This window comes from Numida meleagris, chromosome 11 (assembly GCF_002078875.1).
Source record: "Numida meleagris isolate 19003 breed g44 Domestic line chromosome 11, NumMel1.0, whole genome shotgun sequence".
In the NCBI taxonomy this organism is placed as follows: domain Eukaryota; kingdom Metazoa; phylum Chordata; class Aves; order Galliformes; family Numididae; genus Numida; species Numida meleagris.
Window position 1 is genome coordinate 5,083,266 of NC_034419.1, and position 19,537 is coordinate 5,102,802.

At 40.7% G+C, this 19,537-nt stretch overlaps 1 protein-coding gene across 6 annotated transcripts in view; it reads right to left on the bottom strand.

The window, feature by feature from the left end:
* IQSEC1 (IQ motif and Sec7 domain 1) overlaps positions 1-19,537 on the bottom strand; it is a 323,384-nt gene that overhangs the window by 46,182 nt on the left and 257,665 nt on the right. For 5 of the 6 annotated variants that reach the window (XM_021409295.1, XM_021409294.1, XM_021409292.1 and 2 more), the window contains one exon: positions 48-330. In XM_021409295.1, coding sequence (XP_021264970.1) covers positions 48-330 — 283 coding nt within the window. Of the gene's footprint in view, positions 1-47; positions 331-16,383; positions 16,557-19,537 lie in introns of those variants that run through there. The other variant, XM_021409297.1, reaches the window with a different exon arrangement.

Consider the following 19,537-nt stretch of genomic DNA (forward strand, 5'->3'; position numbering starts at 1 on the left):
ACAGACATGTTGTCATTGTCATAAATGAGGTAAAAAAGCTCAAATACCTGCTTATCCTGTAGGTCTGAAGAGAGTTCATAGCTCTCAGAAAGTGATCTTGACCTTTTAATAGCTTCTTCCTCTGCTTGTTTTCGCAGTATTGATGTTGAGTGCTGAAGTTTTGGCCTCCGAGTTCTTTGTTGTCCAGGGGAGACAGAATACAGCCCGTAAGCTGAATGATCGTAATGGTCTGGACTTATAGCCGAACTGTGTGTTATAGGTCCGTGATGGTAAGCAGACGGGCTATCCAAAGATGTGCCAGTTTCACTACTTGGAGCTTCACCCTCAACACTAGAGAGACAATGAGAAGACAGGAAAATCCTCTGGTGAGTACGGTGTACCAAAATCCTCAGTAACAAATAGCATAGTTTTGCTTAGTATAATTCTATGCAGCCATCAAGCACATTTAGTTCAATTTCAGATGCAGATATTACAAGGTAACATACATATTGTGTTAAATATCACGTTTTTCACCATAACCTAAGCAAGTTTCTACTTTTGTTGCAGAGGTCACCTTCAGAAGGTGAGCCGAGCAGGAGAATGGAGATTTCAAGCATTATTTAACTTCATATAGTACTTGTTAGTAGCATCCAGAGTAACTTAGCAACTGCAATGTAAAGTAAATGAAAACTTCATTTCGTAGAAGATTTTGTTATGATCTTTTCCAAATTATTCTACTTCAAAATGACAGATGCTTATTTTTATCTCTTTCCTTGCTTTGGCAAATAAAACCAGTACTTCCTTACCATTGTTTTAGAGTTCAACATAAAAGGATTACTTTCACTTTACTCAAAGGAGATTTAATGGGATCCTGTGTGCTGTAACATTTCTCAAAACTAAAGCTGGGAAAAAATATTTCCAGGAGAAATTTCATTTATTTCTCTGCTAGTGAAAGATGGCTCCCGTGAGATACTTCTGGCATGCTTTGTATTGAAGTATCCCAAGGGACCGTGTTTCTAGATAATAAAAGTAAAATATTTTCAGGTAGGGAATACACAGTAGGAGCTACCCAGCAAATAAAACACTTTGTTTTCACATGAATGCTGTCACTGCTATGCAATAAAGAAAAAACCAAACACCTCTGCATTAAAGAGTTGCACAATAGGAAACATTTTAAAACTGAATTCTAGTCAAGCTTTATCCTGATGCACTAATGACTTTAACGGTAATTTCGATTTGTTTGATATTTACATTAGGACATTCTCACATTACAATAGTGTACTTTCTCTCTTCCACGGTATCTGTTTTTCAAGTTTCACATAAATATTTACTACTTACCACATACCACACACACAGAGTATTAATAGAAAAATGAAATTTTACTTCTTTTAAAAAAAATTTTTATTGAAGACACAGTAAATGCACCTTCACACACACAGAAACACATAGAAACACAAGCATTTGCAGCACTTCCCCTACCTTTCGTTTTAGGAACAGGTACATCCAAACTCTAAAAGAATAACATTCCACATGCTCCCAGTATGCTCTAGCTCATAGACTGCTTTCATTCACACGTACAGGAACATAAAAAATAAAGCCCTTCTGTTGTCTCTTGGAAATGAAATGCTGTGATCCTTGCTACGCACACATACCACAGCAGTCCCTGCAACAGTTCAAAGTACAGAGCGACTTCTGAAAGAACATTCTCCACCGGACTGCAGTGCCAGAAGAGATCAAGGTTAACGCTGTCAAAACTCTCCTAGCTTGAACACTGTGTACTTTTTAAAGTGCAGGGGAAAAAGAGTCCCTAAGATGTCTCAAAATGTTTCTATAAACATGTAGAACTGAAGTTTCTCTTTCTTTGCGAATCCTCTTCCTTTGCCCATCAAAATATGACTCTACCCAAAAAGTATTTTCAAACATACTTTACCCAAGCTGGAAATATTTTCAGTCTACACACATCACTTTTTCCAAAAAGGAAGTTGACAGGAAACTAAATCCCGTCCCTCAGTGACACAGATGGCTTTCAACTTAAGAATGACAAATGACCACAGTTTTGCTAGTGACATTGAAACTGTGTAACCACCCATTAAAAGAAACAAATTATTCTCTCTAGAGCAGCCTTTAAATACATTTATACTACTGTAAAACCCTCCACATCCTCTCTTTAAACACTCAAACACAATTATCTGTTCTGTTGAACTAAGAGACTATCACAGGTTCCTAATTTAAATCTTATTTGTAAGTATTTTTCATACACATACGGTAAATGTCTTTTATAACCCAGTCAAAAGAAACAAGAATTCAAGAATTATCACTATTTCCCTCTTCTGAAGTTCCGTGGCATTTTTAACTATTTGCAAACCCTTCCAGACCGATAACCATCTCACGTTGGCATCTTAATAATGATATCCTCAATGGATCACTTAATCTTTTCTCAACAGAAATATTACTGCCCTAATCAGGAAGAAATTGGAAGCAGATCTACCCAAGGCTCTGACTAAAGCTTCTTTATTTTCAGTTTTTCTTTCGTACTTTTTCCCAACTCAAACATGAGCTTTGAATGAGATGGAATGCTTGATCTCATTTTGCTCACAGGCCTAATTCCCCGCCATCACACGTCAGACCTTTGAAGCAGGAAAGTAATTACCTTTTACAACGTGCAGCCTCCTGCACGACAGCCCTTTAAAGTGAGAGAGCGTGCACAACTAATACGGAATATTTGAAGGCTTTCTCCCATTCATTTCTTCCCTGTTAGTTGATGAAGAGCTGAGGCTTCACACAAATTATTTCATACAAATGAAAATTCCACTGACAAAGAAAAGCAGCTTCGTTTCTTCTTATTACTACTTTACATATGTTTGGAAATTAAAAATATTTCAATATATACAACTTGTATCAAGTTTTAATGACCACAAAAAGTATTGCTCTGCTATGGAGGAAGCGCACGCAGAGCGCTGTGCAGCAGGAGTACGCAATTCCGAATGATCCTGTCCATGTCTGTTCTGAAAAAGTGTGTGCTTACAATGGTACCTTCGCTTCAGCCAGCCAGCCTCTGCAGGGTTAGAAGGCTCTTTTAGCTATCCTCTGACTAAAAATGCCAACAGACAAAAACATCAGGGGCTCTGTTCCGAGCTCATAACAACACCCAGCAGAAGTCCTCCATGACAATGGGAACACGTGAGCACTTGGAGCATTACTTCCCTCAGTATCCGCCTTGCACACACTGACCTATATGGATGAGAACACTGACCAAGTCCCAAGCAGAATTAGAAAGAAATTCCTAATTAAGGCCTCTGATATCCGCTACCTACTCATATCAAGTAGAATTACTGCTAATTTCAGTACATAAACTCACAGATGAGGTGGGTTTACCTCCCTGCAATTTACAAGAGCATATTACTTGGGACAAGAGCAATCCAGCAAGCATTCCAATTCAGGAGGATGCAGAACAGTTGAGACATGAACCTTTCCTTTCTAAAACTTTAATTGCAGAACCGCACTCCTGTCTCAGGAGGAAACAGAGATTCATAATCTGCCAAGACAGAAAACGAGAACAGTTGCATGCCAGTATTTTACTGAGGAGCAGAGAATGAGCAGCTTAACAGTGCTAAACAGAAAATGGAAATCAAACATTTGAAAATTCATGATGTTGCATGAATAGAACTTCAGAATATAGCCATGGAAAATCTTTGCTTCTTTGAATATCTAAATGACTTTTCTGAAAGAGTGGGCAGCATTGACTGAATCAGCATTTTATCAAAAATAGTCACGGGGATCTTCTTCCTGCAGAGACCTCAACTTGAACTACCATTAAGAAACACCCCGTATCGAGGAACAAATGGGAAGACGAAAAGCTTGGAGAAAAATGGAAAGAATTGAGTATGGGATTTTTGACATAGCAGTGGGAATGTGAAACTACTGGCAAAAAACCAGATCAACTCTGCTTTTTCCAATATGAACCAGTGTAATACCAAAGATAGATGGACTTGGGCATTTTCTTCTCTTTTGTGTGTTTGGCTCTAGAATTCCTGCAAAAGCTGAGTGATACACTCTGCAAATATTTTTAAATTAAAATCCATCAACCAAAGTGACATCTGCGCATGCGAGCAGGATCTGTTCTTTCCATCAGCAGGGCAGCGAGCTAGGGGTCACCCCGCAGTGCAGCTAAGCCCACGTTCACCCACGCTGCGCACTGAGCTCCAACAGCAGCAGAAGCAAAGCCCAGTGCTCTCCCTGAATGAAAGACTCACAATAATATGCAGGCAGTGGCTGCCAAGAAGCTGCTTTTCTAACTCATTTGCCTAGATGTCAAACCTGAATAGCACGGTGCATAGCTGTATGCTACCTTAGTCCACAGATACAACAGATCCAAGCTGACAAAATACAAAGTAGAGGTTGCTGCTAACTAGGACAAGGTCTGTTGGATTTTTTCCTTCTTTTCATACACTTGCTTCCCACTATTCAGGCGACAGGTTCATCTCAGGAATTACCTAACAAGAAAGAGCTCTGTCTTCCTTCTTCCCCTGTCCACTGCTGAATGCAGCCACGTGCTTAGCCACGAATGAAGCCAATCCTTCCTCTCTGGGCATTCTAGCTGCATGAACCTGGCAGGTCTGTTCTTCCTGGTATCTCATTTTACACGCTTACATGAGAAGTCATTACTTCTGATCACACAGGCTAGAATTACTTGACAAGAATACTAAACTCATTACCATCTTTTGTAACAACACATTAATTGGGATATTTGAATATCTACTACATTCTTTGTTATTTTTCACTTTTCATAGAACTGTAGGGGCCTTATATTCATACGTTCCTTCCAACATTATCAACTATAATATTAGCAAAAGCAAAATTTTGAAGGATAAAATTTTGAAAAATAAGAAAGCTTCAAAACATTTGAACTTAAAATAGAAACTGGAAAGAGTCCTGAAGACTTAATTCCCGTGAAGAGCAAACTCCAGGCTCTTCCATGAATACAAATTTGCTCATTGCTCTTAGAATAATGGCAAAACAATCAGTTTGGATGACAGAGGACAATGAGAAAAGGCTGAAATTCACTTTTTTTTCTGAGGCCCACTACCTTATCTTTAAGACTGTGTGCGCATAAAGAGGATGTACTGAGCTCACTAATATCAGATGCAAGGACTCACTTCGTATTCCCATTTGCCCCAGAAACCTCACAGTCTGCAACTTGCAAAGCGTCCCAGCACGCTTGGAGGATTGTAATACAAAGACAATGAGAATATATGCCTACAGAAAACTTCCAAATGTTGAAACCAGTACATCGTAGCCTTTGTTTGGAACCAAAAGCAACAAGGAAATTCAACATGCTTCCAAGTAATATAAATGCCAAACCAAAACTGCGTGCAGTATTTTAAAATAGAACTAAAAAGCCCTCCGAGTAAGTATTTAAAAAATGAATTTACCAATGAACATTCTCTGCAATCACTAGTAATTTTCATCATTCATTTACAATGGGCTTTCAACAGTGCAATATAAAGATGTGAAATTGAAAACAGGCCCTAACAACTGGATGGTACATTCCCGAGAACCAAGCTGCATCACAGCCATTTTGTACAAAAAGTCTGGACCTAAAATAAGTATGAGAGTGTAATGCACTTGTGCTGTTACATCTTCGATTTTTCCATAGTATTTGATATCTCTCAAATAATAAACATTAATTCAAAGGTACGCAAAATAAAACAATTTTCTTCTGAACTGCGGGAGGTACGAACAAGCACCATGAATACTCTGAAAAACACTGCCAACTTATCACCCTGGTTATCCCCAGAGGATAAAGCCAGCACTCAGCCTTGCGGTGACATGACGCACGCTTTGCTGTTTAGGAAGCAGGTGACTTCTAAAGCACGACTGCTGTAGAGGATTGCATGCCAGAAACGGCAGTCAAAGATCCAGGCAGCCTGCACAACCTGAAGCAGACTGAGCTTAATGGAGTATTTACACATTTACTTGTTGCAATAGTGAAGCATTTGCATGAGTAGTTTTTCATGAAATCCTTCAATAAAATTTGTCCTTTCTCTTAATTGCATGTTCCCTGAATCCATGTCAATTATTCCTGTGTTTGAGAAAAGTGCATAGAAGGCTGGTTCCCTTTACATTGTATCCACTGGGAACAATTCAGCAAGGTATTTTCTTCCTTTTTCTTTTTTTTTTTTCCATCCCAAACAATGGCTCTCCTGAAATTTTACCACGATAGCCACAACTGAAGTATCAAGATACCTAGGGACTCAAACGTACTATGCATAGGATGGATTTAAATGCAAAACAAAAAGACTGACGCTTTTTAGATGAAAAGTTCTTTTCATAAATACGATTCCTAGTAAATCTTCTACTCTGTTCAAAAATATATGTCCTATATAAATAGGCCCAAATGCTCAGGAAGAAAGAAGTGCTTACACATCTGTTTTATACCAACTATCTCTTTTTAAAACTTGGAGGTTAAAAAGTCAAACTCTGATCATAACTCCTAATTATAAATACCCACTTGAAACCGATCCAAATTCTCTACCTAGCCCAAAGAATGCAGACCAGAAGTCGCCTGTGGAACTGGGTAACAGAGAGCAGCTCAATGGCAGCTGCTAGAACAGCTGGTATGACCAGACACTTCCAACATGAATGCTGAAAAAAAAAAACCCCACATTTAAATGGCAAAAATGTTTAGGTCAAACCTAAGCATTCCACATACAAACAAACCTATACAGTAGTTAATTTATTGCATAAAACTTTGTCTTTTCAAGTGCAACAAAGTCCTAATTTAAATGTGAAATTTTACACTGCAATGAGAAACAGAACACAGCAAACTAAAACTATGACTCCCAAGAGGCAACTCAATCTGAGCATATGATTCATTTGACACAAGGGTGCACACCACTGCTTCAAAGCTGGCTTGCATTTCTGTACCTGTGGTGCCTTCTACTATAAGCTTGGAGGTGTATTTAATTAAAGCTCTGATGTATGCATTGCATTATCTCAAATTACTCTTTGCAGAAAGTTTTTAATGTAACCTCTTAAAATACAAAACTAGCCATATGTAATTCATACAAGCTAGTTTTTTAATATTTTTCTTTTCTTTCCTCCTCCACAATACAATAATCCCCAATGGGATGAGAATATTTGAACAGAAGTGTATTATTAGTACAATTTGGAACAGATTAGAATCTAGTTCTTATTCCCATTTCTGTTTTGTACTGCTCTAGTACACAAAAGTCAATTTTATGAAGAACTTACACAAATCTCCAAATTCAATAAACGCAATAACATTAACAAACCAATCTACCTTCAAATATACACTGTCAAAAGTTCAAAGCCATTATGACGGACAACAGTATTCACAGGCATTGACAAAAGCTTTGATCCAGGAAAGAAGTATCGACCAACTTGTTTTACTTAGAATGCACTCTCACCAATTCAGCTGTTTTTGTTAAAAACAAATGAAACCTTTGAATGTACATCAAAGTAATGTCCCAGGTAATTCATCTTACTGAAGTTATATATCATTGCAAGAAAAATCCAGACAAAATTTGCATGTTCTCAGAAGCGAAAACTAACAACTAATAAACCAAGCACTTTGCTCTGTAACGTTCTGTGTAACAGACTGCCAACAACAGCCAGTTAAAACACACTTTGAGGACCATTGACAGCGTGACCAGATCCGCAGACAAAACACCACTATGTGCCTTGTGAACTTCCATTTGCTCTCTGGTCCAAGCCCTGGATTCAAACTTAGAGAAAAAGCCAAACATCTGCTTACTTGGACACTACTGAACTTTAATTCCCACTGAATAAACCCCTGAAAGGCTTTTAAAAAACAATATTTATTTTTAAGGCTCTTTAACCCTCAACCTTACATCCTACTAAAAACAGCAGAGAGCAGGGGAAGATGGGAGATCATTTTCTCTTCTCTGAAGCAGAATTAGGAATTAATGCACCCTTTCTTCTGAAGTAGGGATGCACACAAACAAGTTAAAAGGAGAACCAAACAAAAATCTACTCTACTTCATTTAAGGGAACAACCTTTACAATAGATTAAGAACTAAGAATGTATGTTTGAGAAGAGCTTACTTGAGATTATCTTCAGCTTCCAAGGAGGAGAAGGAAGGTTAAATGCCTCACATATCACCTTTGTCTACGTCAAACAGGGCAGTGTGTTGCCTAGCAGACTGCTACAAAAGGGTTAAAATCAACAAAAAAGCAACACTCCCACAGCATCCACTTAATGTCTTGTGAAGCTTCTCCGCTAAAAGCAAAGCTGTGCTTTATTTTCATTATTTAGCAGCTGGAAAGTAACAAAAGAGACTGACAGCATCAACAGAACTTAAGCACAGCTTGCTTATAGAAGTTACCTTCTATCTCAGGTAAAGAAAGCACGTCATTCTCTGCTTATCTGTGTTAATCATCACCCAACACATGTTCATTTAGCAGTGACCATATTCCACACTTTATATAAAAAGTGGACAAAATAATATCAAAATAAGGCTGTATAATAATGTGAGGCTTGTGGCTAGAAGAGTTCCCAAAATTATCAGCCCAATTTTTAGAGGTTTGTTTTTAAGGTCAGCTCCTCTCTGCGTGCCAACACAAAACACACTCACATCAGAAAATTCTTTACAAAGATGTTTACCTTCTTAAGCTAAATATTCTCAAGTTTAACTGCACTACCTGACATTAACTAGATCTGTGAAGGTCTCTACCTACACTGCAGACTTTGCCCTGTTCCTCCTAAGTGAACTCGCACAAACAGAAGTTTTATAAATTGGTAGAGTTCCTCAGTGTAAGTATATAACTTTTACTATTAATTATCTATTCAGATATATCATTCAGCACCTCAAATCCTCTTATTTGCCAGACGTATGCTACATATGACATGTATTTAAGATAGTGAGATATTAAAACACATTCTACCATTTATAACATCATGACATGACCTTTACACAATGCTAATTTTAAAAAGGAAGATTTAGTTTCTGCATCTGAGAAAAAAATTCATTTGCATGCACAGCTGAAGCAGCATTTGATATAATACAAAAATCCTTGGCATCTCATCCCAGCTATCGTCATATTTCACCTCTGTTGTGGCTTCAGCTGTTGTGTCAAGGCAACCAGAGGTGATGCTGAGTGACACTGCTGAGAAATCATCTTGTTGGTAATTAGGTTCTGTAAGAAACTAAATACTAGTTTTCTCTCCCCGTTCTGGTTTTGGTGGATAATCCAGTGATGATCAGTGACATACAGTGATAGGACAAGGGGCAATGGGTGCAAGCTGGAACACAGGAGGTTCCACATAAATACGAGAAAAAAACTTCTTCACAGTAAGGGTAAGAGAACTCTGGAACAGGCTGCCCAGAGAGGCTGTGGGCTCTCCTTCTATGGAGACATTCAAAACCCGCCGGGACGTGTTCCTGTGTGACCTATCCAGGTGCTCCTGCTCTGCAGGGGGATTGGACTGATTGGACTACGTGATCTTTCAATGGCCCTTCCAATCCCTAACATTCTGTGATAATAATATTCTTTCCCCTCTTATGGACTATGTTTATCACACAAATATGAATTAGTCTAAAGATCCTTAAGGAAATCCCGTTTTCTTAGTAATACAAAGTTTCAGGCATTTAGATTTTATATGTAGAACAAAATCATATCCTCATTTTAGATCTTACATACTTGATAAGGTCTATAATTTGGCCCATTTTAAAGTTTTATCTCTTTTCTAGTTGAAATGATTACAAATAAGGCACAGTATACGCAACTTTCAGTGGTGGTTCGACTTCTCCCTCAATTAACAGATAGACCCGATGAGGTCGTAACAGCAGTGTAGTTACAAAAGCCAATCCAAATCCAAAATGAACATGGACTGTCAACAGTCAGGCCAGAAAAAAAAAAACTTCTAACGATCTGACTGAATCTAATATACAAAATGCTGTCATTCAGTTTTAAACACTGCTTAAACCCTCTGTCTTGACTGCTATTTACCTTGTGCTGAGTCTGAAACAAATAAAAACAAGCAAAAAAGGACAAACAGCCTTCACTGGTTTTCTCTACGGGAAAACAGAGTAATTTCAGCACACACAAACACATACAGACATGAGAAACTCTCACCAACTAGGAAAGAAATCGATAAATGAGAACACAGAAGCCTTCTTCCTGCTTGCAGTGAAGTTCGGTTCAGAGTTTTGCTCCAACTTCAGTGAGAACAGGAACCGGCCCTGAGCATTCTGCATGCATGGAAGATGTCTGTGCAGTCACTGACTGGAAGGGAACCACTAAAAACCAGCCTTTAATCATAGGCTCGTAAGAGTGAGATTTTTATCCCATGCAACACACCCTACATTTATATTAAAGCGTACAGAACTTAATGTTCAGGGAAACAAAATGGTAAGAGATCTTTTGTTTAGAGTTTAGCAGAAAACAAATTGTTTTAGATGTTACTTAGATTCAAGGCAATGTGTCCAAAGACAGAAGGTACTTGCAGACACACTGAGTCGTACCATATGTGAATCTTCACTCTTAGCACAAACGAGACATCAGAAGATTACCTACAGTCTCTCATCAGTTGAAAAGCTGATATGCATTTTCTCATTCACATGCTTCCTTCCTTTTACACTTCCCCTCCATTGTGCTGAGTCCATACATTTTATAGTTCATTTTCTGTTAGTGAGGAATTAAATGTAGGTTTTCAGCAGGACTTCTGACCCATGTCATTGATCACAATAAATTGACACAGGTCTTGAGAATCTATAGGTGCTATTTCAAAGTTTACTATAAGAATGTTGCTCTACAAAGCCCACCCATTATAATATTTTAAAATGTCCTTTAAGTTCCATTTGTTACCTTCAATCAATACTGAAAAACAGAGGAGCTACCGTACATGCAGCATTGGAGCGGCCGTTCGGCCACAATGCAGCATGCAGCAGCTTTGTTCAGGTGCAGCACACACACCCAGAACAGCTCTGCAACTCAGACTCACAGGAGCATCAGGAACCTGCCCTGACTTCTGCTGATACAATGTGCCTCACCTGGGCACATAAGGCTGATGGATCACAAGAGAACATAAGGTCTAAACCACAGAACCTGGATCATTCTTAGCATTTACAAGCTATTTACCATGACTTAATCCGCAGATCTTTCCTCAATGGAAAATGGTCCTTAGGATGAGGGCAAAAGCCCAGTTCCTGAAAACAAGGTCACCTTTTCGTGAATCAAAATGAGACGTTTACAAGTTATTTGCAAAAACAGATTTAGAAAATGTCAAGACTGTCAGAAAAGATCTTGTGCAACGTGCCGCGCTACAGCAGCACAGGAAAACTCTAACTACTACTGTTCTTCTAGGCTAACTGAATCAAAAACACCTCCATCAAGTTTTAGTCATGAAAGAATCCAAAACTGCAACAGTCTGTTACCATTTTAGACAATCTCCAATAAATACTGGGTAATCCTCTCTTCTCTGCCTCACAAGGGACTACGACTGGCATGAACAGAATACTACTCACTGCAAAGTGCCACCCTCCCCAACTTGAAGCATTAGATCAGCTCCTTCTTGAAAGCAGTTTGTAGTCAATCCTTCACAGCACTGATTATCTCCTAAACAATTATCACAAAATAAAGTATATATGAACAGCAATAATGAAGTCTTTTGAGAATCTAAGAACAGCTGAAAACATTATCTAACATTCAACACCCTGTGAAATGTCGTTAACTTCAAAGCACGTGAATCACCCCAGACACCTCTATAACGGAAACAAAGCAGCTGTTTACCCACACATTACAATAAAGCAGAACCATGCAAGAACAATAAAGATAATTTTTATTCCCAGTTGAGAATGCAGAGAGAAAAGCTATAATTAAATAGAAACACAACCAGAAAGTCAGGGGTTCATGCAGGCCTGCTCTGTTAGAAATACTGTTAACCGCTCAGAACAGCAGCTGGATCAGGAACGCTGCTGTCCGCCTCATTTGAATGATGACTTCCTCAGCACAGCCCCCCAGGCGGGGAGGGGAAACACCCTCTTTGGTGTTATCTCTACAGGCTGGGGTGCTTCCACCTAAACTGTCCGTTCCTTCCTGAAGATCTATCCCCAGAGCTCTGGGCAATGCTGACACAGTCTGCCCATCTCGACTCATGAAAACTGACGCGATCACAGCTATAATCCTTATGCCAGTAGGCTACACTACAAAGAACACACTAAACTCGAGTTATGTACAACAACATAGAGACGTCTGAGCTTCAGCGCCCACTGTATTTAACTCTCCACGTGATCTGAGATCGAGCCTGGTCCATTCTACCCATGAAGGCTGGGAGTGAAAAATAAATGAAAGTAAATTTGTGAACTTTATGTAGTAAAGATGTAGGAATAGTGGTAAATACACCCTGTAACAGAAAATACATAGGGTTTGTATCGACATCGGGCCATAAAGATGACCTGAGAGGTCATATATATATATATAACAAACAGAAAGAAGCTAATTTTCTTTTTCTCAGGTCTTACCACCGCATTTGAACTCCTGACATGCCCATCCTTGTTAATCTGGAAGATCTCTAAGGGGCAACTGAAATTTTTTGGACCAAACAATGGAAGCACCCCTCAAAACGGGATTGATAGACTTTGGATTCTTCGTCTATTTCCCCACCCTGTACGTAGTCACTATGTGAACGGAAACCAAGTCACAAATGCTGCGTTTTGTTTCTGCTTGCACAACACAAAGCAACAGGGAATTGGGTCCTTTGTTTCTAAGCACAAGTTCAACTCAGATGACACTGAACTACTGAAAGAATCTGATTATCAGATACGCTACATCAATTTCCTGAATTAAAGGCTCCCAAAGCCATCATTTCAATACTGCACTTCTCCCACAGAGATAAGAGTTTGATTTTTTTATCACGTCAAAACTTGGCTTTTTTTTTTACTTTATTAATTGCAATTTAAAATATTATAATTTAAAATTATTCATGATAATTTTATGAAAATGTCTTTGTCTAGCGTAAAGAAGCAAAAGAAGATTTATTTAGCTAAATTTGCAGTCCTCTTTAACATAATACTAGGGCTTTGTGCTACAGTGGATTAAAGCAGCATCTGTTCTTCTCTGGAAACCTGGAGTCAAATCACAGCAGTGCAGAAAACTTGCCATCCCTGTCTGTACCCTAATTACAATTGTCCTTACCCAAAATAAAATTCAAATTAATTCCTGCAAGATGCAAGAAGTTCTATATTTATGTAACTAAAATGGTTTTGGTTAGTAAGTGTTGCTAAAAGCCCACGGTTGGTATTATTTTCTGGAAAATGAAGATGCATAAAATAAAGAAAATTCATGTTTACATAAATTTCGGTGTAAAATGGAAATATACAAGATGCTAAAAAATGAACTTAAGAGTTCAGGGCTTGATTCTGTTCTTACAACACAACAGTCTTGTTAGACAACAGAAAATAGAAGTAAAATTGGGAATGTGAATTTGGCTTGTACCTATGTTCTGCTTAAATATAAATGAAAGCTAAACAAAGCACTTAAAAACAACACACTAACACACTTTCTCCTCAAATGCTGTTCATATACTCGAGTGTTCTGCTGATCAGGCAATATCTAGGTTAAGGGCACATCCTCATACATCGAACGTAACAACTAGGGCAATCAGGGCTCCATCTCGAGCACAGTTTCTGAGACCTCCTGCAGTTCTGTTATTAAATAAACATAAAAAGCTGTAATTGATTGACAGCTACTGTGATTAAAATATGCCCAGCTCTGAAATTAATGATAAAATTCCCATTGATGCTGATAAAAAAAATAGCTACCTAAATGCTGAAAGATTAAGAAAATTGCATCCTTACTGCATCTTTCCTAAACGATGGTAAACCTTTGCAATGAAGAGGCACAAGAGGCACAACCCAGTTAATCTACGTCCATGTATCATGATGCTCAAAGTTTTTTTTTCTCCTGAAATTCTGGCGCTCCATAGTTTTTTTGAACACAAGCACAACTACCGTGTAGCTTGAACCATTCCTTTGCATCTGTCAGAATCGGGCAAAAACTGGGAGCTGTGTGGGTTTACAACAAAGGGTGCATTAGTCTGGATCCATGAGATCCTATGAAAGCCTAGTGGATAATTTCCAGGATAGCTCTACGATAATTACTCATTGAGAGAAGCACAGCTGAAGCCATCAAGGTAGGGCAATACAGTGCCCTGAATTCCAAGTGGAACACCACACAGGATTCAAGAGGACATGCTTTCCTAGTAGAGCAGCATCTCACTTCTAGCATGTGTGTTTCCCAGTGGTCTGCTAGAGATGCCTGATGTCCAGGTTGGAGGGGTGTTAAACATCAAGGAGCAGAGCTGAAATAAGCGAGGAAATATTAAATACCACAGGGTATTATTCGCACAAGGTGAGAAGTAATACGTAAGGCCATCCATTTCTTTCTTGAGAAGAAACCACGTCCCAGGTCTCGAGAGAAGCACCCTGCCGAGTGCCAGCGAACACACCTCCTCCAGAGCCACAGCTCACTGCCTCGGCTCCTAGCAACCTTCCCATACACACTTCTGAGCAGAGCAACAAACCAGTTACTGTTCTACTTGGCATGTGGACTTTTCAGGTGTAAAACGGAACGCTTTGAGCTTCCTTACCTGTATTCAAAGTATTAAATTACAGGCATTCAAAGGATTGAAAGTGCAAACTGTTTTCAACTGTGGCAGGATTCCAGGAGAGCTTCTGAAGGGGTGAAGAAACAACTAAAATCTATTGATACACTGAGTGCTATAACTTTCACTGGTCAGTTCCACCTCACGTATTAGAATCGGTATCTTTAACTAGATCAGATTAGTAGAAATAGGAAAAAGAAAAAAAGACGATAGCTGACTTTACCCACAAAATCTCAACACGGACTAGGCCATCTATTTAACTGACTGAAAAAAGACAGCAGAACACTACGCGGCAGCACCCTCAACAGCTGCAATTTCAGAACTGGAACAGGAGAACACAACAACAAAGCAAACCTGATACAAAAGTAAATGCAAAATGAGAAATGGGTCATTTTATTCAGCAGGGCTTGAGTTCTCCGAAAGCACAATATAGATGCGATGAGTTCTGTTATTCATGAGTATCTGCCACAAGAACAGAAAGAGTTAAACACAACCATCCAAACTAAGCACTCAGCAATTCCTCTTTCAACACATCAGGCAGAATAATCAAGTTTCACTGAAAGGAAGTGCCTATATAGCAATGTGCAAACGTAGGAAAAAAACACTGAAACAATGACTGAATGGCAAAATATTACTGCGTGAATACAGGCAACGTGTAACTGAAGTAGCATTTAGGAATTATGTTATGAGCAAGCCATGCAAATGTAATGTGCTTTATGCAAACATTGCCAACTCCACACAGGAAGCTTACCAGCTCAACTTTATTGTGTTCCTTTAGGATAAAAACAGGCTTAAATGCACGACTGTAAACAATACTATAAAACATTTTTCTTACCAAAAAAAAAACCCTTTTCCTTTCTTTTGCAGGAAAGACACTGTAGCAAGTCACAAGCAGTTACACTGAATCTAGTCACTTCCTCCTTTTATATTTCTCCACCCGAGCACACACCCAATTTAAGACATCGCCTATCTTTTCTTCAGCTGGGGATTTCTGCAGCAGTCAATCAGCGCTGAGCGTCATCAAGTTATTTTTTGGAATCATAAAATATCCCGAGCTGGAAAGGACCCATACGGATCATTGAGTCCGGCTCCTGGCTCCGCACAGGACCACCCAAAGCCCAGACGGATGCCTGAGCCTGGAGCCCAGACGCTGATTTGTACATCTAGCCTTCAAGCGGCTCAGAACTGCAGTTTTGTATTTTTGACGTGTTACTCAGTTAACAACATCACAGCGATATAGAGGACGTGCATGTTAACACGAGAAACGCAAATTTCCATTTTTCTCGCAGCAGTTACTCGGCGTGCCCTCTTCAGAGGCCCTGGAGCCCCGTGCCGGCTGCGGGGCACCGCGCACCCCGACAGCTCCGAGGCAGGACGCTCGACAGTCATGTGATTTCTCAGACTATAGCAAAGTTAACGAGGAGAAGCGCGCTGTGCTCTTGTACGCCCAGGCACGCACCAAAGCACAGCTCCTCGGAAAGCTTCGGGCAGTTCTGCACCTCGCGTGGCGCCGAGCAGCAGCGAGAGGCGCTCGGACGGCAGCGGCCCCGCGGAGCCACGGCTGCAGGCGGGACGCTGCCTCCGCGCCGCACCGACCCGGAGCCCGCCGGGCCCCGCTCCCCGCCCGCTTTCCCCATTCCGGGACCGGCGGCGGAGGAGCAGGAGCAGGAGGAGGAGGAGGAGGCCGGGCGGCGAGCGGAGCGCCTTTGTGCGGCGGGACGGCGCTCCGCCGAGCGGGGCCCCGCGGCGCGGCTTACCAGCTGTCAAGCTCCAGCTCCAGCAGCGACTGGGTCCTCTCGGAGCTGCAGTGCAGGCACCACATGGCTGGGCCGAAGTCGCGGGCGGAGAGCTCCGCGCCGCCACCATAGCCGCCCCTCGGCGCCCCGCCCCGCCCCCGCCCGCTCCCCTCGGCCGCCGCACGCGGGGCGGGAGGGAAAGGCGCGCGGCGGGAGTGGGAGGGCGCGCGCCCGAAGCGGCTCGCGCCCCCCCACCGTCCCGCGCGCACGCGCTGAGGGCGGTTGCCCGGGGAACGGCGCTCACACCTCAGGGCCGCGGCGCTCACCTCAGGGCCGCCGAGCCCCGAGAGACAGCGGTGCCCGCCGGAGCCGGCCGCGGAGCCCAGCGGCGCTCAGGTGCCTTTCAGCAGCCCGGGAGGGGTTTTCCTGAGTGCTGCGCGGGCATAATTAAAGCCTGGAGACTGTTAATTACACCTAACGCCAGTGCTCCGCACGGCCTGCCCTCCTCTTCGGGTGGAAACCCCGGATCTCCTGTTTTGGGCAAACTGCAGTGGGCTTTTCAGATACCTTCCGAGCAAAGCGGTTTGCTAACATCCAGATTACTTTTTTTTTTTTTTTTTTTTTTTTCAGTATCCAGCTGCTCCCATGTACCTCAATTCTCTCTCTCTCTCTCCATCTGTTAAAAAATCCTTCAGGTTTCTTTTAAATTATTTAAAGTCCGATGTGAAAGCACGTGCGGGACTGAGGAACACCAAGGCCCCGGCCCAGAGCTGTGCTGCGCTTCTGCCACAGCCCAAGGAGCGTCCCTGGAAAGCGCAGCGCACAATAGCGAGGCTAAAAATATTTCAGATGCGCAGAATAAGAGCATAAAATAGGAGTGCAGCCTGTTTAAAATCCTAGCTCAAGGCAAGGGCAGCAGCTGTGCCGGTGGCACATATCCCACCCATTTTCCACATACTTATTCTGAGGCATGCAGCACGGCAAGGAAATGGAACAGTGTTGTCAACTTCACAGACATTCAAAACAACAGCATCTAAGCTTCCCTGTTGTTGTTTTGAATGTTAGCATAACAATCCAAATCCTATTTCTTTTCAATAAAGCATTTTTTATACACTGCATTAGTACGAGATGGGTTGAGGTTCTCAATTACAAGGCAGAACGCGAACTCATCTGGCAGAGCACACACAAAGCGAGTGTACAAAGGATGATGGCACACAAAGTGCTGTGGAGGCTTGGAGGCAGGAGAACAACTCTTTTGTGAGGAGTGGTTGATTTATAATAGGAAAAAATATACATCTATCAGAACCAGATTTTTGGATAAAAATGAATAATTCAAAAAAAAAAACTTAAGGTCCTATTATCCCTTGCTGCTTCACTGAATCCTGACCCAGAAAGCTTCTAGATTTTGCTGTATCATGCCCTCAGTATTCTCAGCGTTTCTAAGTGGGAATGGAAGGAAACTTCCACTGCTTCAGAAAGCACTGCAACTCTGTAGTAAAGCAAGTTCTGGCAGGCAATAGCTCCTCGCTAGAATCATAAAGAATATCTGAATTTCATCATCACTCTATTTGACAGATGAATAAGAATCTCTCCCTTATTTTTTTTTTTGAAGCAGATCCACCATGCAGTGATTAAAGTAATGCAAGAAATGAAGTCTAAACAGAGTTAATTAAAACTTGGTAATTTATAAATAAAAACCATCTTATCTCCTACAGTACTGTAAAAGGTGTTTTAACTTTCATAACTTACATACTCACATACCTCTTCTGTAGAAACCGCACAGTTCTGCAAAAATGTTAACACTGAAATTGCATATTTTTTTCCACTCAATATTTAACACTTTTTTTTTCCTAATTAAAAAAATGTTTGTGCTTCATGATGCTTTCCAAGCTATCTTCCCTCAAAGCCTGGAAAAGAGAGAGGGCTTGCAGTGCATCTGAAAGGTTAATCCAAGCTCTGAAGAGCTAAGGAACCAGCCAGTTCTGGAACCTGTTGCTGCCAGGGAACATTGCCTTGCCAGCTGCCTGCCCGTGTTCAAAATGCCTCCTGAGTTCCTCTGCTGATCTGCACCACAAATAATTTTGAAGACTACTTGCTCTTCACAGCTTACAAAGAGTACTCCCAAAGCATTTTTAGTTTTACAGGTCAAAAAGAGCAGCTGAAACTGCACCATAAGGCCTGTGACAAATAATGCTGCCTACAGGTACACAGAAATGAGTGTTTCAAAAAATAGCAAGGCCAGTATGTTTAATATCCTGTAATAACACAAGAAAGCAAGATGAGTTTTGAGTTTCCTGTGAAAACATTTCAAAGAACCATCAAAACAACTTGCTTTCCAAATTAAGTTTCCCTTCAACAAAATAAGCATCATGTCTATGTAAGCTGGGGAAACTGTCTAACCACAGCCACTCCTTGTCTTCATTTAGATGCCAGGGTACTGGAGAACTGGAAAGCAATTAGGAAAACAAGAACCATTCTTGGAGGGCTGAGTTTTTTGTTCTTTTTTAAGGGGTAGAAGGGGGTATGGGGGGGCACATGGCCAGTGAGTTTACTGCTAAAGGCTTCATTCATAATCATCTGCAGTTTTTACTTAAGTTTTTTTTTCTTTGTAGAGGGAGAGCAATTTGCTCTATACTTTTTAGGAATGAAAACATTCCAGCACATAAAAACAGCACAGATCCCTGTAGATTGGAGAATTCTCAGAAGTTTAGTCAGAAGCTAAAAACGTTGCTCAAACAAATCAGGTACAAAAAAGAGCATAATAAATGCTTCAGCTGCATCCTTGTGTACAAAACATACCTCTTATTTACAATATATACCATGAGAACTGATTATCTTTCTGATGATAAAAGAATCAAAATAACTTGACTTAAACTCAGTTAAACATTTGGATCAAATGTGCATTTTGCAGTTTCCTAAGGAGGCATTAGGCATGAATTCCAATAAGACTGGGTCTAACCAGCTTTCAGTGAAACTCAAATATGTTAAGGAAGGACACACCTACACTAACTGTTTTGATAGTGATGTTACTGCATGTCTATAAACCAGAGACTATTTACACTGCAGTACCTGCTTGCATGATCTCACAGTTATCCAGGCAGCCTCTTCACACAGAAGCCTTTGACATCGTAGACAGACACTACAACCATTCCACCTTTTTCTGGTCCTGACTCAA